Source organism: Oncorhynchus keta, chromosome 19 (genome assembly GCF_023373465.1).
Source record: "Oncorhynchus keta strain PuntledgeMale-10-30-2019 chromosome 19, Oket_V2, whole genome shotgun sequence".
Classification (NCBI taxonomy): Eukaryota; Metazoa; Chordata; class Actinopteri; order Salmoniformes; family Salmonidae; genus Oncorhynchus; species Oncorhynchus keta.
In genome coordinates, this window is record NC_068439.1 from 23,174,919 (window position 1) to 23,202,128 (window position 27,210).

The 27,210-nt window shown below is 44.9% G+C and overlaps 1 protein-coding gene across 1 annotated transcript in view; it reads right to left on the reverse strand.

Annotated features, from left to right (window-relative positions):
* Positions 1 to 27,210, reverse strand: part of LOC118397653 (CUB and sushi domain-containing protein 3-like) — a 660,396-nt gene that overhangs the window by 557,950 nt on the left and 75,236 nt on the right. The window contains exon 2 of the mRNA XM_052470057.1: positions 17,041 to 17,263. Within this exon, the coding sequence (XP_052326017.1) occupies positions 17,041 to 17,263 (223 nt within the window). The remainder of the gene's footprint in view (positions 1 to 17,040; positions 17,264 to 27,210) is intronic.

The window sequence follows — 27,210 nt, forward strand, 5'->3', positions numbered from 1 at the left end:
TATCTGGCGTTATTTGGCGGAGTTATCGAAAATTCTCCGGACATTTTTGTAGCATTTTTTGAACGTGTCTGTAACGGTTTTCTAGGTGTGGTGAAGGAGAGTCGGACCAAAACGCAGCGTGTAGATTGCGATCCATGTTTAATCAAACAAACGTAAACACGAAATAACACAAACACTACAAAACTATAAACGTAACGAAAACCGAAACAGCCTATACTTGTCAACTAATACAGCGACAGGAACAAAGACACTAAGGACAATCACCCATGACAAACTCAAAGAATATGGCTGCCTAAATATGGTTCCCAATCAGAGACAACGATAAACACCTGCCTCTGATTGAGAACCACTCCAGACAGCCATAGACTTTGCTAGATACCCCACTAAGCTACAATCCCAATACCAACACCAAAACCCCAAGACAAAACACACCACAATACAAAAACCCCATGCCACACCCTGGCCTGACCCAATACATAAAGATAAACACAAAATACTTCGACCAGGGCGTGACAGAACCCCCCCTAAGGTGCGGACTCCCGAACGCACCTCAAAACAATAGGGAGGGTCCGGGTGGGCGTCTGTCCATGGTGGCGGCTCCGGTGCGGGATGTGGACCCCACTCAGTCAATGTCTTAGTCCCCTCTCCTCGCGTCCCTGGATAGTCCACCCTCGCCGCCGACCATGGCCTAGTAGTCCTCACCCAGAACCCCACTGGACTGAGGAGCAGATCGGGACTGAAGGACAGCTCGGGACTGAGGCAGCTCGGGACTGAGGGGAAGCTCGGGAGTGAGAGGAAGCTCGGGAGTGAGAGGAAGCTCGGGAGTGAGAGAAAGCTCGGGAGTGAGAGAAAGCTCGAGAGTGAGAGAAAGCTCGGGAGTGAGAGAAAGCTCGGGAGTGAGAGAAAGCTCGGGAGTGAGAGGAAGCTCGGGAGTGAGAGGAAGCTCAGGCAGGTTGATGGATCTACCAGATCCTGGCTGGCTGGTGGTTCCGGCAGATCCTGGCTGACTGGCAGATCCTGGCTGACTGGCGGATCCTGGCTGACTAGCGGATGTGGCAGATCCTGGCTGACTGGCGGATCCTGGCTGACTGGCGGATCCTGGCTGACTGGCAGATCCTGGCCGACCGGAAGTTCTGGCAGATCCTGGCAGACTGGCGGATCCTGGCTGACTGGCGGAGCCTGGCCGACTGGCAGATCCTGGCCGACTGGCAGATCCTGACCGAATGGCACCTCTGGCGGATCCTGGCTGACTGGCACTTCTGGCGGATCCTGGCAGGCTGGTGGATCCTGGCAGACTGGCGGATCCTGGCTGACTGGCGGATCTAACTGATCCTGAGAGACTGGCGGTGCTGGGCAGACTGGCGGCGCTGGGCAGACTGGCGGCGCTGGGCAGACTGGCGGCACTGGCGGTGCTGGGCAGACTGGCGGCACTGGCAGCGCTGGGCAGACTGGCACCACTGGCGGCGCAGGGCAGACTGGCGGCACTTGCGGTGCTGGGCAGACTGGCGGCACTGGCAGCGCTGGGCAGACTGGCGGCACTGGCGGCTCCTTGCAGACTAACGGCTCCTTGCAGACTGACGGCTCCTTGCAGACTGACGGCTCCTTGCAGACTGACAGCTCCTTGCAGACTGGCAGCTCCTTGCAGACTGGCAGCTCTGGCTGCTCCATGCAGACTGACATCTCTGGCTGCTCCATGCAGACTGACAGCTCTGGCTGCTCCATGCAGACTGACAGCTCTGGCTGCTCCATGCAGACTGACATCTCTGGCTGCTCCATGCAGACTGACATCTCTGGCTGCTCCATGCAGACTGACATCTCTGGCTGCTCCATGCAGGCTGGCAGCTCTGGCTGCGCTGAACAGACAGGAGACTCCAGCAGCGCTGTAGAGGAAGAAGGCTCTAGCTGCGCTGAACAGGCGGGGACTCCGGTAGCGCAGGAGAGGAGAAAAGCTCTGGCTGCGCTGAACAGGCGGGAGACTCCAGCAGCGCTGGAGAGGAGGAAGGCTCTGATAGCGCTAGACAGGCGGGAGACTCCGACAGCGCTGGAGAGGCGAGGCGCACTGTAGGCCTGATGCGTGGTGCTGGCACTGGTGGAACTGAACCGAGGACACGCACAGGAAGCCTGGTGCGAGGAGCTGCTACCGGAGGGCTGGGGTGTGGAGGTGGCACAGGATGGGCTAGACCGTGAAGGCGTACTGGAGATCTTGAGAGCAGTGCTGGCACAGGACGTGCATGGCTAGGGATGTGCACAGGAGGCCTGGTGCGTGAGGCTGGCACCAACTTCACCAGCCGACTAACACGCACCTCAGGACGAGTATTGAGCGCTAACTTAGGTGCCATCAAATCCCCGACACGTTCCGTCGGGCGAATTCCATGCTTAAAGCACCAACACAGCAACTCCCTCATTTCTCTCTCCTCCAATTTCCCCATTAACTCCTTCACAGTCTCTGCTTCGCTCACCTCCAACACCGGCTCTGGTTCTGGTCTCCTCCTTGGCTCCTCACGATAAACAGGGAGAGTTGGCTCAGGTCTGACTCCTGACTCTGCCACACTCTCCCTGAGCCTCCCCCCAATACATTTTTGGGGCTGACTCTCAGGCTTCCATCCGCGTCGCCGTGCTGCCTCCTCATACCAGCGCCTCTCCTCTTTCCCCGCCACCAGTTCTTCCTTGGGGCTGCGATATTCTCCAGGCTGAGCCCAGGGTCCTTTACCGTCCAGTTCATCCTCCCATGTCCATCGTTCCTGTGGCTCCTGCCTGTTGACACGCTGCTTGGTCCGTTGGTGGTGGGTGATTCTGTAACGGTTTTCTAGGTGTGGTGAAGGAGAGTCGGACCAAAACGCAGCGTGTAGATTGCGATCCATGTTTAATCAAACAAACGTAAACACGAAATAACACAAACACTACAAAACAATAAACGTAACGAAAACCAAAACAGCCTATACTTGTCAACTAATACAGCGACAGGAACAAAGACACTAAGGACAATCACCCACGACAAACTCAAATAATATGGCTGCCTAAATATGGTTCCCAATCAGAGACAACGATAAACACCTGCCTCTGATTGAGAACCACTCCAGACAGCCATAGACTTTGCTAGATACCCCACTAAGCTACAATCCCAATACCAACACCAAAACCCCAAGACAAAACACACCACAATACAAAAACCCCATGCCACACCCTGGCCTGACCCAATACATAAAGATAAACACAAAATACTTCGACCAGGGCGTGACAGTGTCGTCAATGTAAACAGAGATTTATGGATATAAATTGCACATTATTGAAAAAAACATAAATGTACTGTGTAACATGTCCTATCTGATGAAGATTTTCAAAAGGTTAGTGAACTATTTTTCTTTTAATCCTTCGTTTGTGATTGCATCTTTTGTACGACAAAATGGCTATATATTGGCTGTGTCTTTGGTGGTGGTTTGACATAAATATGTGCTATGTTTTCGCCGTAAAACATTTTAGAAATCTGACTCGCTGGGTAGATGAACAAGGTGTTTATCTTTCATTTGAGCTATTGGACTTGTTAATGTGTGGAGGTTAAATATTTCTGAGAATATTTTTGCATTCTGTGCGCCACTTTTTGAGTTGAGGAGGTGTGGGGGGGTGCCCTTGGGGAACCTGTAGCGTGAAGAAGTGGTGATCGTAACTGACCTAAGGCAGGGAATTCTTACTGGGATTAAATGTCAGGAATTGTGAAAATGAGTTTAAATGTATTTGGCTAAGGTGCATGTAAACTTCTGACTTCAACTGTATAAATGGGAAACTGTAACATAATATGTGAACGATGCTGAATGGGTGTAGACAAAGAAGAGCTCTCCAGTAGGTGTACCAACACATTCAAGGGCTATTTTCTCAAAAGTGGGGTTACAAATGTATCAACTTTCATAGCAGAATTACTTTCCCATTGCTCCTCAACTGCTGTGTATGATATTTTGTAGCTCTGAGTCTCTACTTTAATCCAATGTAAGAATCACTATTTCAATTGCAGCTAAACGAGTTGAAATCGAGGCGGTGAGTCACATATTGGATAACAATTGTCTGATTTCTTTCAGCCCAAATTACACGCAATAATAATGCATTTTGTGACCAAATTCACATTCTTTATTCTCCAGATCACATTATGCTATTTAGAACAGTTAGCCACTGTGAACCCTTATTAGTGCCCCTCACAAGGCATTTAGATCACAACAGCTTTGCTGAATCATTAAAGTAGTTACAATACCAACCCTTGGTAGGAATTGCCTCTCGAGGACCAAGAACAGGAAGTGAGACCACACAGGCACAGAAAATGGCACCGTCTCTTTTCACTTGGGATTTCTGTCCATCATCTATCCATTTAACCTCGACCACCTCACAACACACAGGCCCGCGGCACACACACACAGACACACATCCCCCCACACACACTCACACTGATGCCTATGGAGGGCCAGGACAACCACTCTCTCACCCTCTCCCTGGGGCAGGTTGTCCCTGTCCCTTAGCCCCTGGGGATAAGGGGCTGCTTTGTTGACATGGCCTGCCAGGTGTTATCAGTCACTTCCAGGGATGGAGGGAGGGCATAGCTGCTGGATCACCTCACCCTGACACCCTGGGGGTTCCCAGGCCTAAAGACACCCAGAGGGGATTATATATTGTTCAACAGGATGATCCATGGGCATTACAAACAGGGGTGACACCATATTATCACAGGGGCAGGAGGAGAAAGTCTAGCTACAGGCTATGCACACAGGACCTAGATGACCCTTCAACTTGTAGCCATCTCTATAAATGCCTGGTGAGAATCTGCCATAGACACTATGGGCTACTTTCTATTCTATTAAATTCAATTTTCTATTCTCTCTTGCAGTGCACAAAGCTGTTCCCAAAATAACCTGTGTTAAAGTGGTATTTGTGCCGATGTCGATGTATAATGTGAGCTTGAAAGGGCTTGACCCTCTAATCATGAGACATTCATTTGAGCACCACAGGTGGTTAACCTCTGGACTTCACTAAGCGTCTATAGAGACATGAGCTTAAGAAGAGTGCATTATTCTTTGTGATAATGTCTTAAGGTTTTCATAATCCTTGAGCTAGTGAAAGGCTTTATTTCAATAGATGTTATCGTGGTGACATGGGGGAACCATAGCATAGGACACTAAGCACCCAGCCAAACACACAAAGGATATTTCATGTAATAAAAAAGGGAAATCCCAATATCTAGGTAAGTGAATTAATGTAAATTTTATAAAAATAAAATATCACAATAGCCATACAGCTTATTTCTCTGAGGAAAGCCTCGTAATGTGCTATACTATAGCCTTAGATTCAGTAGCTTACAAAATGTCATGAAGCTATACGCTGTGGCAGTAGATCATTAAAATGATACACCTTTGTACATATGAAGAGTTAGTCTCCCTACCATGACTATCATCAAAGATGGGATCTAATGCAGAGAGGGGGATGAAACGCTAGCTCCTCAAGGGTAAACAAATCCACAGCAGCTACTGTAGCAACGTGTCGGCAACCACCGAACGTCAAAGGGTTTCAGTGGAGATTTTTATACCTATTAGTGGCTTTGAGGTGAAATTGGGGAGCTACTGGCTACTGGTGAGATAGGGATGTGGATTACGCCAAGGTGTGGAAATATTTATCTTCAAACCCCCAAGAGTCGATGCCTGCGCCCCAGCGGAAATCTAATTAACATAATACAAAAATCTGCATAAAAATCTGTCAGTTTAGAATACAAATTTGGCCTACAAACTATCATGACCCCTCTCTGAAATAATTGGACTCAAGCACATACATGTTGGACATTTTGCTCCTCTAGGATGCCCATAGGCCTCACAAGGTAATAATTACGTGGTGGAAAAAGCGCCCAATTGTCATACTTGAGTAAAAGTAAATATACCTTCATAGAAAACGACTCAAGTAAAAGTGAAAGTCACCCAGTAAAATACTACCTGAGTAAAATATAGTAATATATATTAAAAGTCTAAAAGTATTTGGTTTTAAATATACTTTAGTATCAAAAGTAAAAGTAAAAGTAGAATAAAAAAATCCCTTACAGTGCCTTCAGAAAGTATTCAGACCCCTTGACTTTTTCCACATTTTGTTACGTTACAGCCTTATACAAAATTGTGTTAAATAAAGAAAAACATCTAAACACAATACCCCATAATGACAAAGTGAAAACAGGTTTTTAGAAATGTTTGCAAATGCGTTAAAAATAAAAACAGAAATATCGTATTTACATAAGGATTCAGTCCCTTTGCTATGAGACTCGATATTGAGCTCAGGTGCATTCTGTTCCATTAATCATCCTTGAGATGTTTCTACAACTTGATTGGAGTCCATGATTTGGAAAGGCACACACCTGTCGATATAAGGTTCCACAGTTGACAGTGCATATCAAAGCAAAAACCAAGCCATGAGGTCGAAGCAATTGTCAGTAGAGCTCTGAGACAGGATTGTGTTGAGGCACAGATCTGGGGAAGTGTACTATTGAATATCTCAAGAACACAGTGGACTCCATCATTCTTAAATAGAAGAAGTTTGGAACCACCAAAATTCTCTGGTCTGACCAAGATTTAACTATTTTGCCTGAATGCCAAGCGTCACATCTGAAGGAAACTGCCACCATCCATACGGTGAATCATGGTGGTGGCAGCACCATGCTGCCAGGATGTTTTTCAGCGGCAAGGACTGGGAGACTAGTCAAGATCAAGGCAAAGATAAATGGAGCAAAGTATAGAGAGATCCTTGATGAAAACCTGCTCCAGAGCACTCAGGACCTCAGACTAGGATGAAGGATCACCTTCCAACAGGACAATGACCTTAAGCACGCAGCCAAGACAATGCACGAGTGGCTTCGGAACAAATCTCTGAATGTTCTTGAGTGGCCCAGCCAGAGCCTGGACTTGAAGCTGATCTAACATCTCTGGAGAGACCTGAAAATAGCTGTGCAGCAATGCTCCCTATCCAACCTGACAGAGCTTGAGAGGATCTACATAAACAAATGGGAGAAACTCCCCAAATACAGGTGTGCCAAGCTTGTAGCATCATACCCAAGAAGACTCAATGCTGTAATCACAGCCAAAGGTGCTTCAACAAAGTACTGAGTAAAGGGTCTGAATTCTCATGTAAATGTGATATTTCAGTTTTTTATTTTAAATAAATGAAGATTTCTAAAAACCTGTTTTTTCTTTGTCATTATGGGGTATTGTGTGTAGATTGAGGGGGGGGGGACTATTTAATACATTTTAGAATAAGGCTGTAACTTAACAAAATGTCTAGAGGTCTGAAGAATACTTTCCGAAGGCAAACCAGATGGAAGTGGTGTAAAAATACTTTAAAGTACCGCTTAAGTATTTTCGTGGGGTATCTGTACTTGACTATTCATATTTTTACAACTTTTACTCCACTACATTCCTAAAGAAAACGTTTGTTTTTTACTCCATACAGTTTCTTGGACACAGAAAATAACTTCTTACATTTCAAATGCATACAGTACTGTAGGACAGAAATGGTCCAATTCACACACTTATCAAGAGAACTTCTCTTGTCATCTGTACTGCCTCTGATCTGGCGGACTCACTAAACACAAATGCTTCCTTTGTAAATTGTGTTGGAGTGTGCCCCTGGCTATGCGTACATATATATTTTTTTACACTTCATCCTATAGGAACCTTCTGAATAAGGTTCTTTGTCATAGGCCATATTACTGCAAGCCAAAATTCCCCCTTGAATCATTATTTTCAGAATTACAGCTAAACTTGACTAGAGGTCAGTGTACTAATGTGTAGCTCTATCATTGCATGTCCTAGAAGTAATCACTACTGTGTGACATCACATAATACCCTATTCTGTCCATCAGCTCTGCTCTTTGTATTGCTACCCTGGTTCCCCCAAAGCCTCTTCTAGTGTAATCAGGTAGAGACAGAGTAAGGGCACATGGACAAGTGCAACAACGGTGAATGATCACAATGACACAATGGCTCAAGTGCAAGCTCCAACCGTTGACTGGGAGCCAAAATGCTCCGTCCTGATTTCCACCAGGTTGCTTTGTATGCAGCTAGACTGTAGCTGTTTCAGAGCCAACAGCTCCCTCCCTCACTGCTCCTTATCTCCATGCTTTACTCAAATACATTATGTTCGGTTACGCACAAGCAGCAAGCAACCCCCTGAAACAAAGTCAAGCCTTTACAAAGTAGCTTAAATAGGCATTTCTGTAATTGCTAGATGTTTAAAGCCCCGCTGTCAGAAGGGAAACTGGCACGGGCACAAACAGCTGAGGCAAAGCGATCAAGCGACTAAATATCTGAACGAAGGGTGGCTAATAGCACTATGGTAGAGTGTTGCTATTTAAAGTCTCAGACTGGGGAGGACTAGGAGATACCAACCAAGGTGACTGTTTAGTGGTGTATCTTAGGTTATTTTCTACATATGTTAATATGACTTCAATCAAATGTATTTTATAAAGCTTTTTTTTAGATCAGCAGTTGTCACAAAGTGCTTTATAGAAACCCAGACAAAACGCCCAAAGAGCAAGCAATGCAGAAGCACAGTGGCTAGGACATAATTATGAACACAGAGGGAATACAAGCTAGACTATTGATCAGAAGGACCCCTTGTCCCCTTCATCCTTGAGGGTCATCACCCTTCCTCTGCTACAGTGTACATTAACATCAGTTCTATGACTGGATCGATAACCTGAACTTTTAACTCCAACTTGGAGCATTCAAAGTCAGACTTTAGAGATAGAAAGAGAGAGAGAGGCTGATAATGACTAGAAACAGCCTGACCACAGAGTCTTATAGCCACGCAAGGGTGTGCTGTGGTATACAGTGTTACACTCTGTAAATCTGAAGCACTACACACATCCACCACAGGATGTCAGTAGCTGAAGCCAGAGAGAGAGCGAGAGAGAGCGAGAGAGCGCGAGAGAGAGAGAGAGAGATCCTCCCTTTCTCCTCCATGCAGTCAGTACTTACTGTATTGCATCACTGTATGGAATCTCTGTCTAACTGTGTTCACAGAACATACAGCCAATAGCCGACACGCATGAGTAGGGTTGCACATTTTGGGGAATATTCAGATTTGGAAACTTTCTGTGGCAATTAAGAGCAATATATGGAAATTAACAGGACTATATGGGAATTAACGGAAATATGTTGTTTTGCATTGGATATATTTAGCATATCATATGGAGACATTTTACCTTATCAAAAGTTGACATAATTGCAAATGATTAAATCCTTCCAATAGAAATGTAAAAAACAATTTAGTTGAACTTGAATTAAATGAGTTGACTCTTCACATGGAATGATTTCACTGAACAACAAAAGAAAGGGAGTATCTCCAAAAAACAAAAAACATATTATTATTATTATTATTATATAACACTTTCAACATACATCTGTAAAATGATAGTCTAGAAACTAAAGCTTTGGTTGTCTTCCCCTCAAGCTTCCATGTCTTCTCGCTGGACCTCCTCAATGTCCACCTCTTGAACATCAGACACACGGTCACTTTCCAACCTTATTGAGGATGGCTCGCTGTCAGGCTCAAAAATCCTAAAATTTGCCAGGATAGCCACCAATTTCTCAACCCTTGTATTGGTCAGCCTGTTGCGTGCATTGTTGTGTGTGTTCCCAAACAAGGACCAGTTGTGCTCTGTGTTGGCTGATGTTGGTGGGATTTGGAGGATGATGGAGGTAACAGGGGAAAGAGCCTCAGATGCACAAAGTCCCTTCCACCATGTGGCTGATGAGATATGTTGGCACAACTGCCATATTGCATCTCCAATCCAAAGCCCTTGCTTGGAAGTGTACTTCGCCAGACTGCCAAGAACCTTGCCCTCATCCAGTCCAAGGTGGCGAGCCGGTAGTGATGACACGATAGGCCTTGTTCATCTCTGCACCAGACAGGATGCTCTTGCCAGCATACTTGTGGTCCAGCATGTACGCTGAGGCATGTATGAGCTTCAGGCAGAAGTCTTCACGCTTTTTGATGTATTTCAGAACTGCAGTTTCCTCTGCTTGGAGCAACAGTGAAGTGGGCAGGGCAGTAAGGATTTCTTCTCTTACATCTGCAAGTAGATTCTGAACATCAGACAGGATGGTATTTTCTCCTTCAATCCGTGCAATGGCTACTGCTATAGGTTTCATGAGTTTCAGGCTGCTTAACGCTCTCCCAAAATACATCATCCAGGAGGATACTCTTGATGGGGCTGTCCATATCGGCAGCCTGTGATATGGACATTTCTTGGAGAGACTCCTTCCCCTCCAGGAGACTGTCAAACATGATGATGGGTGTTGCTGGGCAGCTTCAATGTGGTGCTCTTATTTTTCTCACTTTGCTTGGTGAGGTAGATTGCTGCTATAACTTGATGACCATTCACATACCTAACCATTTCCTTGGCTCTCTTGTAGAGTGTATCCATTGTTTTCAGTGCCATTATGTCCTTTAAACACACTTTGCTGTAGACTACTATTTACTAGTTCACAAAAAATCATGCATGTCATATTAAATATATTCAGCCCACTCAGAATTGTAATCAAAACTTACCAGAAAGCACATAGTCCTTGGCTCAGACAGTGCAGTAGTGTGGTTCAATAGCATCTCATTAGTGTGCAAGATCTTGAGAATCAGCTGTAAATGTGATGGAAGAATCCACTGTGCATGTAGAGCGTTGCAATTCCATTGAATTGGGGATAGTTTAACCAAAATATGCCACAAGACCTAGAATTGCCTTGTGTATCCCACCCAAAAAAAGTAGCTGTTATAAGCAAACTTTTTTGATGAATTTAAGCACAATTCCCCAAATTCCCAGGCATAACTGCCCATAGAAAATGTCTGGAAATTTTCCAACCCTTTGCAACCATCCGCATTATGTAATGTAAAAATCTTTAAAAAAACAGTTCCCCACAGACAGGCTTTAATAACAGAGGTCTGGAGAAGGAGAGGAGGAGCAGATAAGGCATGGTCCTGTGCACAGCCTTGCATGTCTTATAGCCTGGAAGCTGCAGCTGTAGTTATTATGGAGACCTGGGTGTGATGCAGGATGGTTCTGTTGAAGCTAAACTGCCATCTGTCTGTTGCATTGTCCCTCTCTCGCTCTCTCGCTCCTTTTAGCGTACATGAAAACACAAGGTGTCCCATGTTACACATTCAGACCCAGAGATCTGTCACAGAGAATATTTCTAAATCCACAATGGCAGTAAAAGCCAAGCACTCTGGGTATATATATGCAAACATTATACACATTCCATCTGGATATATGAGATGTATCTGAATGCATAGAATGCATGTAGATATTTAAAAATAGTAGATCTAATCTTCCACCTACTGTTAGTGAGCATTTCTCCCTTGCCAAGATAATCCATCCACCTGACAGGTGTGGCATATCAAGAAGCTGATTAAATAGCATGATCATTACACAGGTGCACCTTGTGCTGGGAACAATAAAAGGGCACTCTAAAATGTGCCGTTTTGTCACACATTGCCACAGACGTCTTAAGTTTTGATGGGGCATGCAATTGGCATGTCCTCCAGAGCTGTTGCCAGATAATATAATGTTCATTTCTCTAACACAAGCTGCCTCCAACATCGTTTTAGAGAATTTGGCAGTACGTCCAACCGGCCTCACACATAACCACGCCAGCCCAGGACCTCCACATCCGGCTTCTTCCCCTGTGGGATCATCTGAGACCAGCCACCCGGACACCTGATGAAACTGGGTTTGCACAACCGATGAATATCTGCACAAACTGTCAGAAACCGTCTCATCTGCGTTCTCGTCATCCTCACCAGGGTCTTGACCTGACTGCAGTTCGGCATCGTAACCGACTTCAGTGGGCAAATGCTCACCTTCGATGTCCACTGTCGCGCTTGAGAAGTGTACTCTTCACAAATTAATCCCTGTTTCAACTGCATGGGGCAGATGACAGACAGCATGTATGGCGTTGTGTGGGCGAGCGGTTTGCTGATGTCAACGTTGTGAACAGAGAGCCCCATTGTAGCGGTGGGTTTAAGGTATGGGCAGGTATAAGCTACGGACAATGAGCACAATTGCATTTTATCAATGGCAATTTGAATGCACAAAGATATTATGTTTCAGCATGATAATGCACGGCCCCATGGTGCAAGAAGCTGTACACAATTCCTGGAAGCTGAAAATATCCCAGTTCTTCCATTGTAACGGCGTTCTTCGTTTGTCGAAAGAGAGTCGGACCGAAATGCAGCGTGGTTGTTACTCATGATCTTTAATGAAGGAAAACGGAACGATACATGAAATAACTCAGAAATACAAAAACAACAAACGGAACGTGAAACCTATTACAGCCTATCTGGTGAACACTACACAGAGACAGGAACAATCACCCACGAAATACAAAGCGAAACTCAGGCTACCTAAATACGGTTCCCAATCAGAGACAACGAGAATCACCTGACTCTGATTGAGAACCGCCTCAGGCAGCCAAGCCTATACAACACCCCTAATCAGCCGCGATCCCAAATACTACAAACCCCAATACGAAAATACAATAACATAAACCCATGTCACACCCTGGCCTGACCAAATAATATAACGAAAACACAAAATACAATGACCAAGGCGTGACATCCATGGCCTGCATACCTGGGAGGCAGGTAGCCTGGCTTGTAGGAGCAGTGGGCCAGTAACCGAAAGGTTGCTGGATCTAATCCCTGAGCTGACAAGGTAAAAATCTGTTGTTCTAAGCAAGGCAGTTAACGCACTGTCCCCCAAGTGCCGGAGACTTGGATGTCGATCAAGGCAGACCTCCGCACCTCTCTGATTAAGAGGGGAAGGGTTGAATGCGGAAGACACAATTTAAGTTGAAAACATTCAGTTGTACAATTGACTAGGTATCCCCCTTTCTTTTTACTCACCGGACATGTTATCCATTGATCATGTTTGGGATGCTCTGATTTGACATGTATGACAGGGGGTTCCAGTTGCTACCAAAAACATGCAACTTCGCACAGCCATTGAAGAGGAGTGGGATGAAATTCCACAGGCTACAATCAACAGCCTACATGAGGCATATGGTGGTCAAACCAGATACTGAATGGTTTTCTGATCCACGCCCCTACTTTTTTTTTATAGAAGGTATCTGTGACCAACAGATGCATATCTGTATTCCCAGTCATGTGAAATCCATAGATTAGGACCTAATGAATTTATTTCAATTGGCTGATTTCCTTATATGAACTGTAACTCAGTACAATCTTTGAAATTGTTGCATGTTGCTTTTATATTTTTGTTCAGTGTAGTTGCACAATCAACCATTTTACCCATTCCACTGCTCTACCGGAACTATTTGGGGAAGTCAATTACTGAGCTAAATGTAAAAACAATGTTGATTTTACAGGTTAAATAAATGAAATAAGTTTTTGGGTGGTTCGAACCGTTAAAAAAATAATAATTCTGGTCTGTTCTGCTAAATACACATTTAAATGACACCATTCACTGACAGCTCAATGACTAAGCACAGAAGCATGTCAACATCCCTTTAAAAGGCAGTCTGGTAATTTCTCCGTGAGTACTATGTGTTATTATCTGTAATTACTCCATACATTCCACAGGGACCGCAGCAAAACCGATTGACGTCTGCTTCCATAGGAATTCTCTCAGACACAAAAGACTGGAGGATATTGATGTTCTCTGGAAAACTGGAAGTCACACCACTGCACTTTAAATAGACAATGGGCAGTCTGGGTATTCTAGGTACTTCGTGACCACATTTAGTAGTGGTTTCTAGTTATTCTATATGCACAAGACTGACTCACATAAGCAGTTTGTTGTATGTAAAATTAAGCTGCACCTACAGTATAGGAAGCAGCAGCCATTGATAATGCTGAGAGAGAGAGACAAAGAGGAGAAAGGTGCTATGAGCGTGTGTATGTGTGTTTATTGTCGTGTGTGTGTGTGTGTGTGTGTGTGTGTGTGTGTGTGTGTGTGTGTGTGTGTGTGTGTGTGTGTGTGTGTGTGTGTGTGTGTGTGTGTGTGTGTGTGTGTGTGTGTGTGTCGGTGGACGATTTGATTCGCCGGAGCTGTTGTTTGCTGCAGGGCCTTTCATAAAGTCCATGTGAGTTGATTTATTCTGCAGCGTTCATTCGGAAGCTGATGATCAACCACATAAATAAGAAAAAAATATGCAAAAGCAGGTCACAGAGCATCGATCAAGAGCCCTCATCTGGAGCATACTGTTTGTGTGTGTGTGTGTGTGTTTGTGTGTGTCCCTCCTTGACAAGGCCAGAGGAAAAGAACCGTGACCCTCTTAATGCACTCACATACCCTCCCAACACATCCACACACACACACACACACACACACACACACACACACACACACACACACACACACACACACACACACACACACACACACACACACACACACACACACACACACACACACACACACACACACACACACACACACACACACACTCTAGAGGCACTTAGGCCGCCATGAAACCTTTGTGTTCACGGAGGACAGAGCAGAGGTGACATAACATTCCTTACTGAAGTCAGAGATTCATTCCATTTACGCCAAAATACAATACATACAGTGAGTGTCCAAAACATTAAGAACACCTTCCTGATATTGAGTTGCACCCTTTTGCCCTCAAAACAGCCTCAATTCATCAGGGCATAGACTCTACAAGGTGTCGAAAGCATTCCACAGGGATGCTGGCCCATGTTGACTCCAATGCTTCCCAAACTTGTGTTAACTTGGCTGGATGTTCTTTGGGTGGTGGACTATTCTTGATACATACAGGAAACTGTTAAATGTGAAAAACCCAGCAGCGTTGCAGTTCTTGACACAAACCGGTGCGCCTGGCACCTACTGCTATACCTCATTCAAAGGGACTTAAATCCTTTGTCTTGCCCATTCACCCACTGAATGGCACACAGACAATCCATGTCTCTATTGTCTCAAGGCTTAAAAATCCCTCTTTAACATGTCTCCTCCCCTTCATCTTCACTGATTGAAGTGGATCATAGCTTTCCCCTGAATTGACCTGGTCAGTCTATGTCATGGAAAGAGCAGGTGTCCTTAATGTTTTGTACACTCAGTGTATATTGTCTGTTTCCAAACTGTTATTAATAGTTAAGGTGTGTACACTCCATCAGTCCATGTCAGATCTGAAGACGACTGGTGCCGATGGCCATCAAATAATAACAATATGGGTAATACTTATTTATTTACCTAACAAAAGCAATCATGTATAGTCACTTCAGCAGAGGGAGGGAGGGAGGGCAGTGCTGGTTACACTGCCTCTGATTGCAGAGCTAGGGTTTAAAGTAGAGGAGCTATCAACATGCTATTTGTCTCTTACAGAGAGGAACACAGCCGAGTCAGAACGTGACCCACATACAGAGGCTCAGCCTGCCTGACTGCAAAGCCAGGATATTGTGTGTGTTTCCGACTGCATTATTTACTAATTGAACTGTTTAATGAAGCTCTGTTAAGTCTCCTCCCCCATCTGAGGTGTATAGTCCCATTCCCTTGGAGATGGAGAGAGATCTACCACAGTAGAGAAATTACTTCTACATCTCTTTCTTTTTTCCCTTTTTTTGATTTGCTGGTTTCTGATTAAATTAAAAGCGGTGCAGAGGTGGCCTGTTCCACATAGCAGGTAGTGCCAGCACAGGTGTGTGTGTGTGTGTGTGTGTGTGTGTGTGTGTGTGTGTGTGTGTGTGTGTGTGTGTGTGTGTGTGTGTGTGTGTGTGTGTGTGTGTGTGTGTGTGTGTGTGTGTGTGTGTGTGTGTGTGTGTGTGTGTGTGTGTGTGTGTGTGCGTGTGCGTGTGTGTGTGCGTGTGTCTTGGGGTGCGACCTTGGTGCCAGAGGATGGCAGACATCTGGAGGTAGACAGGCTTGGCGCTGAGGTGCAAGATGGTACCCTGAAAAGGATCCCCCCCTGCCCCCATGCCAACCTGGGCACAACAGCAGTAGGGCACAACACCACTTAGACTATCCCAGAGGCAGTGAGCATCTGGTGACACAGCCCCATTTTCTGTACATACACATACACATTTACGTCTTTCTTTGGTGACGTGCCCCAATGACGGTGCTTATTGAAGTGATGAATGTGCTGTTAAAAATGGAAAAGGTTCTATTAGGATAGGGTACGTCCCAAATGGCTACAGTACCTATTCACTACATAGTGCAATACTTTTGACTAGAGCCCTATGGGCCCAGGCCAAAAGTTTCACTATGACAAGTGAACTACTAATATGGGGCCATTTGCCATAAATAAACAAGACCATTTACTCTGATAACATTTTGACCTGCTTAAATCAAGGACTGCTCCGTTAAGGGAAACGAAGCTACAGCAAAAGTATAATCGGTATAATTCACACAAAGTCATGATGAAACCTGGGCTTTAAGTGGCTTCGTCCGTCACCAAAGTCCCCTTAATGAATGAAAATAATGTTCAAAGCTAATGCACGGACATTCCAATCAAACAGTGAATGTTTTGAAAGGGAAAGTATCTGCTGTGTATTAGGACATGTTAATGGGACCCAGAGTAATTACAATAACCAGATAATTGGACAGAGCTATTTAATTTCTCTGCCTTAATCACCTGGAGTGATTTCTCAGTGACGGCTTTAATTCGGTCAAACTGCCAGAGCTATCTTGAGTCCATGTAGGCCACAAATTACAATAGACTGATTGCGATCTCTTTCCCAGTGATCAAACGTATTCGGAAATGAGTGAACGAGTTCTGCCTCCTCCGACTGAAGACGCTGCTGACTTTCCATTTTAGATTAGAATGGACTAATCAGTTTATCCAAGACCATATCTTTCTTAAAGTCCGCTCTGCTCTGACGATAGTATTGCGTAAATTAACTCTGTAAGTTGCAAACTCATCTATCTTTTCAAAACCGAAAATTCTAAATCTAACCAATGAAAGAAAAGGACAGCAACTTTTTTTAAATCACCGGCATAAGACAAGGATTCAAGGGGATGTAAAGGAACAAATATTTTTAAATAAAAATGGTACTCACCTCGTCCTGAAGTTGGCCGGATGAGGATGTCCATCATAAAGCGATATAAAGTCATATTCCTCCTCCACAGCGAAGGACTGAAAGACAATTTGAATTCGGTTTCCCTCCTCTGCTACAATAACCCATGTACAGTTTGCCCCATTGGGGTATCCGTATGGAAAACCTGGGCTTTCAATGGTGCCATTCCGCCCTTTTAATGTCCCACCACACGTATATATGAAACCTGGAGAGGAGAGAAGAAAATAAGAGATTAGCTTCATTTGGAAGTGTCTTTATAAGTTATTCACAATGCAGATAACAAGCAACACACATACTGTATGGAGTCAAGGCAGTATACACTGAATGTACAAAACATAAGGACATCTGCTCTTTCCATGACATAGACTGACCAGGTGAATCCATGTGAAAGTTATGATCCCTTATTCATGTCACTTGTTAAATCCATTTAAATCAGTGTAGATGAAGGGGAGGAGACAGGTTAAAGAAGGATTTTTAAGTCTTGAGATTTTTAAGTCTTTAAGTCATGCTGTACTCTTTGGGTACAGCATGCCCCATCCCCCTCTCCCTGCCTCCCTCTTGCCTCCTTCAACTAGGCTGCTGTGGTCAGAGAGAGGTCGTAAATTCCTGAGGAGAGGATCGCCTCATGGCCACACAGTATAGAGAGAGAGTGAAGTTTCATAGAGAACAAAGTAATTTCTTCCACCTCACAGGACTTGAGGTCCGAACAACGTTTACGTTCCGGAGAAGGTATAAAGGATCGGTGAAAAATCCAGCTACGAACTGGTCCGTTTGTAACAGCTTGGGGAAGCTCGTGGGAGACTGTGTGGCCACATTACCATAACGCTGTTTATATAATAGCCTCAGATATGAGGTTTACATCTAATTGTTGTAGAAGATGAATGAGTGAGTATGATACTGTTTGTAAAATTGTGTAATGTGATTTTGGACTGTTTAATGAAGGAAACTCCAATTCCCTTTTGAGTTGAACTAAATCAGAGGACCGCCCATGAGCCCAGTTAGGGTCAGGCATCCTGGGACAGCCCCTTATCTGCAATTCCGAATAAAACCCCAATCTTGAGAATTTCTCAAACAGACCATGTTTCTCTCAATCACGGGAGGATGAAGGTTGCAGACCCTTGCTGAATCGTTTAACCATACCACGTGGTTAAACTCTTAGACTATCGATAGGGACAGAATAAGAACAAGTTTTTGATATTAATTACTAGTCTGCAGCTAGGAATTCGGTATCATTGAAACATCCATTCTACAACAACATGAATGAATGTCACTCTGAACTATCCACTATAACCAAGACAGAGAGAGAGACGGACAATTCTACAAAAGAAACAAACTTTTCACCAGCGATCAAGACGACACACTGAGGGTAAATATATATATTGATTGCAATTGTTCCTGAATGAGTGAGCATTGACGTGTAAAGGATTAGAATTTAAATTGTTATAATTATTAACTCCGTAGTGACTTCTTAGTCGACCCCCACTTCCCTTTTGTCTAACAAGCCGCGATGCCGGTTTAGCCCACTAGGGCACATTCTCCTATCATTTCTTGTAACCATATTTACTGTTTGTTTATGCATTTCTGTGAATTACTTAGTTAGTCATAAATAAATGATTTAAGACAATTGATGTATGGATGACTCACAGTGAAGACTGGGTTTGTGCAGATAACCAACAATTTACGACGTTTGGAATGAGACTAACGTGAGGTAAAATAACGAATTCATTAATTCGAAGACTAATTGATCAGATAAAATTTCTGAAAAGTTATTTTAGGAAATTATAACTTTGTAATCTGAATATTTTCCTTGGTGCCCCGACTTCCAAGTTAATTACAGTTACATGATTAATCAGTTTGATCACGTAATACTAATTACAGAGAATCTTTGATAAAAAAACAAAGTCTTCATTTAATGATAGTAAAGACAAGACACCATCCAAAGGACACCCAGACAACATTGGAGTCAACATGGGCCAGCAGCTCAATATTAGGAAGGTGTTCCTAATGTTTGGTATACTCAGAGTAGTTATCATTATGCTAAAAGAGATTGAACAAAAAGCTGACTGAATACAACACTTTACCACTTAAACTACTAGACACAGATACAGTACATAGAATACTACAACCTTTGAAGAAATGAGGTACATTATATGGCAGGGGCCTGATCAGGGGTAGTAGTATTGGGTCTAGCAGCTGGCTCTTGCTGCATACATTCTCACAGACACACAGCCACCATGTACGGCATGGGGAGAGCCAGCAGGCCGCCACAATCACTCCCAGCATGCTGTCCCTAAACTATTAGTCACAGCTAGATGCACGTCCAACACCGTGCTGTGTGCTGTGCTTTACTTTGGAGGAAGACCTTGTCTATTATTTACACATGGAGAACTTACACAAACACCACTGTGGTATCACTGCATTGCATAAACACTTTCTTACGGTTCTCCAGGCCTGGTTCCTCAAGGGTAGGGAAGTAAAGGACCCATGTGATTTGCTATTCCAGTTCTTTATGACACTGGCTAGTGTTACGCTAGTGCCGTGTCAGTGTGGCCTGGGTCAGAATAACCCCGGGTCAGACCATTGTGGAGGCATTCTAACTGAGATTACTGCTACCCGCCCAGCCTGCCTTAATGGCAGATGCACTTTGGCCAGCCCTGTAGCAGTCGTGGCATAATGGCTTCGGAATCGCTGGCCTCCAGATGGCCTACACAGACTCCATGCCACGATGTCCTGGCTGGGCCCTGGTTTTGTGTCGGCTCCATTGTCAACAAGAGACTCCCATTCACACTGCCTTTCAATGGAGTTCAATAGAAAACACTCCATGAGAGGCTGGCATTGAGACATATAATTAGAGTAATTCTCAATCAAAACAGTGGCCGATGCTATTTGTTTAATGGTATTATATTATATACTATACTGTACACACAGATATCCCTATTGGCTGGGTCATGCTATTCAATTCATAAGGATCGCTGCTGAAGATTATGCTCCCCCAAAATAAGAAGGGACAGAATCAATTTGAACCCTGTCCAAGTCATTTTCAGAGGAACATAAATTTGCTGGCAATACAATATGTGTGTGATATGAAAGTGTTCCAGGGAGTCTCGCGGATGGCTCTGCTAGAGGTTGCATGTAAAGTAGCAGCACACCGCAATAGCAGCAGCAGTAGTGGTAGCCTTGCAGTGCATCGGTTTCTCTTGGCATTGAAGAAGTAATACACTCAAGTGGTAATTTATTATCCACACTGTGAGAGGAATAGATCAGGGTGCCATCTGGAGAACTAGCTAGCTGCCATTTCACTGGCAACACTGGGGCCTGATAACTGCCCTGCCTTTCCTGCCTGTCTCCTCTTGCTAATTCTGCACCACTACCAATGAAATCACACACAAAGCACATCCGATCTCCATGTTACATCTGTGTTAATGGTTGTGAACATAGCCTACATGATGAGTGCATCCACTGGTTCCATGTGGCTAACACCGTGTATTGTAGAGAGTATTTTCCATGCTGTTGGCTATGATGCTAGCACCTCTTTAGGGAGCGCTTTTGTGCATGGGATCATATACAGAGAGCTGCAGGACTTCCTGTTATGTTATCTGTTCTCTCCACATTGTTTAATATGCAAGCCCCAGTAGTCCCATCCTTTGTAGGTTAATAGGCTCTTTCATACCATATGTAAGACAAGACTTGTGCTGACTACATTAGGGTGGCTGTTGCTGCGGAGTAGGAACCACATGCGTATGATACAACAGTGTTTCCCAACTCGTCCTCCAGCACCCCCAACAACACACATTTATGTTGTAGCCCTGGACAAAAACACAAAATATGTACTGCGACCTCCCGAGTGGCGCAGTGGTCTAAGGCACTGCTTCGCAGTGCTAGCTGTGCCACCAGAGATTCTGGGTTTGAGCCCAGGCTCTGTCGCAGCTGGCCGCGACCGGGAGGCCCATGGGGCGGCGCACAATTGGCAGAGCGTCGTCCGGTTTAGGGAGGGTTCGGCCAGCAGGGATATCCTTGTCTCATTGTGCACTAGTGACTCCTGTGGCGGGCTGGGTGCAGTGCAAGCTGACCAGGTTTCCAGGTGTATGGTGTTTCCTTCGACACATTGGTGTGGCTGGCTTCCGGGTTGGATGTGCATTGTTTTCAAGAAGCAGTGCGGCTTGGTTGGGCTGTGTTTCGGAGGACGCATGGCTCTTGACCTTCGCCTCTTCCGAGTCCGTACGGGAGTTGAGACAAGACTGTAACTATACCAATTGGATACCATGAAATTGGGGAGAAAAAAAGCGGGTATAAAAAAATATGTACTGCTGAGCGTTCTGGAGGACAGGAGTTGGGAAACACTGTGCTAACACACCGCACAGACATTCTCAGACTGCAAACTTTACTCTTAGTATGGTACATGGCTAACTGTCTGCTGCCTGCCCTTCCTGGTTTCTCCTGGTCTTGTCCGTGATTTGCTGTGAAGGGCCAATATGCCTCACAGCTCTAATTGCACCACACACTGCCATGAGAGATTAGGGATGGGGCTGTGATAGATGAGAATATAAAGTCACAATCTGCCTCCCAAATGGTACCCTATTCCCTTATTGATGCACTATTTTTGATCAGCACACATAGGGCTCGGGTCAAATGAAGTGCACTATAGAGCGAATAGGGTGCCATATGGCACACAGACAGACAAACACAGACATCCTGTAGCAACTGGTGAGTGGTAATAGGTCTGGACGCAATCAACACTCGAACGGACAGAGCAGTGTGTGTGGGGGGTAAAGTCATATGGTCATTGAGGATTGCATGGGACTCAAACATTGGGGAAGCTTGTATTTGTTGACATGTTTTGTCATTGGAACTGTTAGCTAGCTTGAGAAGGTGAAAAGCTGCTGATGGTGGGAGGACGTCGCTATGGCAAACTGAATTACATATGACAACAGTTCAAGATGGCCACTTCGTTTGCACAGCCCTGCTTAACATTAGCAATAGTATTTAGTTGTACAGTAGTACAGGCATGTCATTCATAGAAAAAAATATACTACGTATAGTCATGCTTTCTCATTTAATTGAGTCGAACCTGAAAAGAATAACGAAATAGCCTTGCAAGAGCAGACGCTGAGAGACAGAGGAAGTAGGATGGCCAGTTCAGTTATTGCAGTTTATTGCGTTAAGGCCCAATTGGTTAAACTTAAGCCTTCTAAGCTCATTCCTGTCTCCACTCCTTCATAGTTCCACGTTTACAAGTAGATCAATGCCATGCTTTTTTTCTAAGCTGCCCACACCGACTCCCAGAGAAACAGGCAGCCAGTGAGCCAGCCAGCATCCACCCCCCATCTGTTTGCAGATAATAAAATACATAGCCCAGGCCCAAGCCATAATGAAAAATCCACCCAATTAAGATGTACTATTTATCCTCTCCACCACTCCCCTGAAGGGAGTAATTCATGTAAGATTGAAGAGAGGAGGGCTTTTTAAACCACCACCAACTGTGTGAACGCTACAGAGATCACTAAGCCCTATGTGTGCCCGAGGTTTAAATTATGAATCATCATGGTCATGAACGCCCATACTTTTTTGGGGAGGAGGTAGATTTCGAGATGTATACTGGATATAAGGCGATGCCGCGGTTTAGTCGAAGCATCCCGATCTTCCCACAGTCTCCTTCCCATCCCATTACCAATGTATAGTTTCCAATTAACGAGTGTAATGCGGGTTCCACCGACAGTACGTCTGCCCGGCGCCTGTTAAACCACCACAGACTCAGCGGAGTGAGCGGAGACTGAGGACGGTCACAAATGGCAACGTGTTCCGTTTACAGTGCACTACGCTCTGTCTGGTCGCTCTGGTCAAAAGCAATTCACTCTCTATGGAAGAGGGTTTTATTTGGGACGCAGCCTGAACGGAGGCATGGAAACTAATGGAAGCACCTTAAAGTGAAGAGCAGTGCTTTGGGCATCGGTCGGTGGTGTATAGTCCACCAGAATGACTGAACACAAACAGTTCCATGGTGCGGAGGAGCTGCCTGACAAAGATACAGGAAGAGGAGGGGGAGGCACGACGAGGTTGTGCCTCTGTACACGCTTATCTAAGGACCCGTCCTACAGAGCATGCTAATAAAAATAACACTTTTAAAGCTAAATCTAAAGCTTCACAGGATTACACAAATCCACAACACATCTGTGACCTGATATGATTCTAGAACACATTGGACACATGTTACAGTCCTAACATTTACATTTACATTTACATTAACATCAACTCTGGTGTTCCATAGGCCTAATTACCAAAGTCCAAGATTGTCAATATTTACAGTCATTAATTAGCCCCAACAAGGAGTGGCTTTAATGCTAGTAATTAGTGACAGTGATGCTGTACTGTATGTATGTATTATCCAAGCCGCAACACCCTCCACATGTGCCTTTTGTTAGTTTTGGCCATCTCATTCCCTTCTCAATCTCCATGGCTAACACTGAAGGTTACTATAGTAGCTCTAAGGCACTGCTTCTATTGGAGATGATCTGTCTCTCTCTCTCTTTTTCTCTCTCTCCCCCATCTCTATCTCCAGCATCTCTCTCTCTCTCTCTCTCTCTCTCTCTCTCTCTCTCTCTCTCTCTCAACTCACTCTCTCTTTCGCTCTCTCTGTAGGTCTCTCTCCCCCATCTCTCTCTCTCTCTATTAGAGCTTCTCCCTGACCAAGCCCTGGCTAGGACCTGTTTGTTCATCATAACTAGGGTACAGGTAGGGCTTGGGTATCACTAAATTGATCATTAACATTTTGAAACTGAGTTATTTGCGCGTGTTCTGTTGCGCAGTACAGTCATATCTGACTAAGTTCCTAACATGGTGTCAGAAGAGCTTCAACCTCGTCAAATATAAGACAGGAGACAATATTCCTTGAGTTTTGTCGGAGTTTAAAGTGGCAAAAAGTAGCTAACAGCTCACTGCTCTCTCATGTCTCGTCATTGAGCAGAGCAGCCCAAGCGGAGCCGTTGCTATGGTTACTCATTGACTCAGAGCCCCCATGAGCAGAATGCATGCAGAGCGAGCTGCCTGCTAGCAGAGAGCAAGTGACAGACAGAGAAGAGCATCAAATGGCTTTACTAATGTATTAAGTTATTTCTGATTTCAGGTTTCATGCAGGGCCAGGCTTTAAATTTGGCAGAAACAATCGGGCCTGGGTAGGGCCTGAATATTGAGGTCATGGGTAGGGCTCGAGCTTAAAATGTGTCCCCAACGGGTCTCTACTTTCTATTTCTCCCTCTCGATCACTCTCCCCCATCTCTCTCCCCATCTCTCTCTCCCCCATCACTCTCCCCTCTCTCTCTCTCTCTCTCTCTCTCTCTCTCTCTCTCTCCCTCTCCCCATCTCTCTCTCCCCATCTCTCTCTCCTCTCTCCCCATCTCTCTCTCCCTCTCTCTCTCTCTCTCTCTCTCTCTCTCTCTCGCTCTCTCTCTCCCCATCTCTCTCTCTCTCTCTCCCATCTCTCTCTCCCATCTCTCTCTCTCTCCTCTCTCTCCCCCATCTCTCTCTCTCCTCTCCCCATCTCTCTCTCTCCTCTCCTCCCCTCTCTCTCTCTCTCTCTCTCTCTCTCTCTCTCTCTCTCTCTCTCTCTCTCTCTCTCTCTCTCTCTCTCTCTCTCTCTCTCTCTCTCTCTCTCTCTCTCTCTCTCTCTCTCTCTCTCTCTCTCTCTCTCTCTCTCTCTCTCTCTCTCTCTCTCTCAGTACTGGCTATAAACTGGGAGATGCTGTTGAATCCATATTTCACTGCATCACTTGAACAATGTGCAGTGTCTCTAGCTCCCTATGGTTCTTGCCCTTCAGACATGCACTGCCTAAATGGGTATAGCTGAGGAGCTTGGTGTGAACAGTGGGATTCCTATTCAGAGAGAGAGAGAGAGAGAGAGAGATTTCCTAGAATTTGTCATCACTGTTGAGAACAAGAGCGCTTTATATCCCATCAGTCAACTGACAGGCGCTCTGAGTGACTGAGTGACCGTTTTAATTATGCCACAAGAGAGACAAGACAACACGGGGCGACCCCCGACCCTAATTAACCCCTAGGTAGCGACACAGGGGAAAAGCAGAGGGAACCTTCCTCTGAACCCTTGACCTTGTCTCATCAGTAGATTATCAATCAATGTGAATAAGTATGCTGTCTTAGACAAAAAAGTATAGAATAGTTCACATGCTCAATACTGCTGTTTCATGCTACTAAGTCACCAATGAGATGATTGATTAATCTATTTATGTGCTATGTACAAGAGTGGTGGGGGTGATGGGAAATACTGATGGGTATATGATTAACTCTTATCTAAACTGTTGATCCACAAACAGTATGGCAGCACCTCCTGGGGGACATAGAGGGGAAGGAGAGGGGCAGGGAGACAGCGATGGGGGGAGAGAGGAAAAGTGGCCCCTTCACTGTGTGTTGTTGTAGGGAAAAGTATAGAGCTTGTTTTCACCTTGGCACACTGCCTTCCCCTCTCAGTCTCTTTCTTCCCCCTCTGTCCCCTCCCCACATCGCATCCCTCAATTTTCCACCCCAATACTTGTGTCTGCCACCTTATCATCACAACTAAAGACTGGGCCCGTGGCCACACCTTGGGTCAGCCTTCAAGAAGGAAGACGGCATATTTCTCAATGATGCTAAGGTTTCTGAGCTGAGGATGCCTGGCACACAGACAGTGCCATCAAAACCGAATAAAAATTCACTCCCTCTGAAGTTAAATAAATCAAACATTGTTGGGATGACAGCAAAATGACAGTCATTAGACAAGCTTCACTGAAAACACACCTTCACGTTTGGCTTTTTACCCAAAACATTTTTGGGGGGAGACACACTCACACCCCAGATGCACTTAGAATGGAAGATGAGTGACATTGTTTCAAATTGATTTTCAGCTTTTCGCACCGGAGTGTCTCTCCACAACACAAATCTAACTCTAGGCATTTTCCTGATATAGTGGAGTAAAAAACGCTAGCTCTTATGGGTATGGCCACTTACATCAATTTGACGGGAGGGAAATCCTCATTGACAAGTGCATATGATAGCAGACAAACACAGTCATGTAACATTTCAATTAAAGAGATAAGTACATTATTTTGATATCTATTGCAAAAAAAAACATATCGGTCTTTCATCCCGGTCTTAATCAAAAGATAGAATCACATTTTTCAAAGGAACACATCCAGGCCCTGTCTCAAATTGCTCCCCATCGCATACACAGTGCACTACGTTTGACAGGATCCCCAAGGGCCCTGTCTAGACTGTTACTACTACTGAGCCTGTCTATCTAGACTGTTAGAACTACTGGGCCTGTCTGTCTAGACTGTTACTACTGGGCCTCTATCTGGACTGTTTCTACCGGGCCTGTCTATCTAGACTGTTACTACTACTGGACCTGTCTGTCTAGACTGTTCGTACTACTGGGCCTGTCTATCTAGACTGTTACTACTACTGAGCATGTCTGTATAGACTGATAGTACTGGGGCTCGATCTCCTCCATGTCTCAATCTCTCCTCTGTATATTTACTGTAATATCAGGACTGTGTGCATGTTGTTAGATTGATACTCCATAATTGACATTGTAGGGGGGGGGGATTCAAATCAGCAAACTTTTGGTTACTGGCCCAATGTTCTAACCGCTAGGCTACCTGCTGCCCTCCAACGCAATGTGTGTTCACTGTCTATTATATCGACACTAAAACATGTTCCTTAATCCTTCCCTCTCGCTCATCTTCTAAACACTAGATTTGCGTCCCAGGGCACGCTATTCCCTTTATAGTGCCCAAAGGGCTCTGGGCTAAAGTCGTATGCTACATTGGGGATAGGGTGCCATTTGGTACAAACACCAGGACCAAGGAAACAAATAAGCACCAGATAAAGGTAGCTAGTAGCGAACTAGTGAACATGTGGAGTATCCCTGGCATGAGGTAGGATTTAATTTGGGCCAAATTAAGCGAGGGTAATGAGTGAACGGAGTCCATCCATAGCCAGAGAGATTGAGCCCAAAGTAGAAATGGAATCCATCCATAGCCTGAGAGATTTAACATGAGGAGAAATGGAATCCATCCATAGCCTGAAAGATTTAACATAAGGAGAAATGGAATCCATCCATAGCCTGAGAGATTTAACATAAGGAGAAATGGAATCTATCCATAG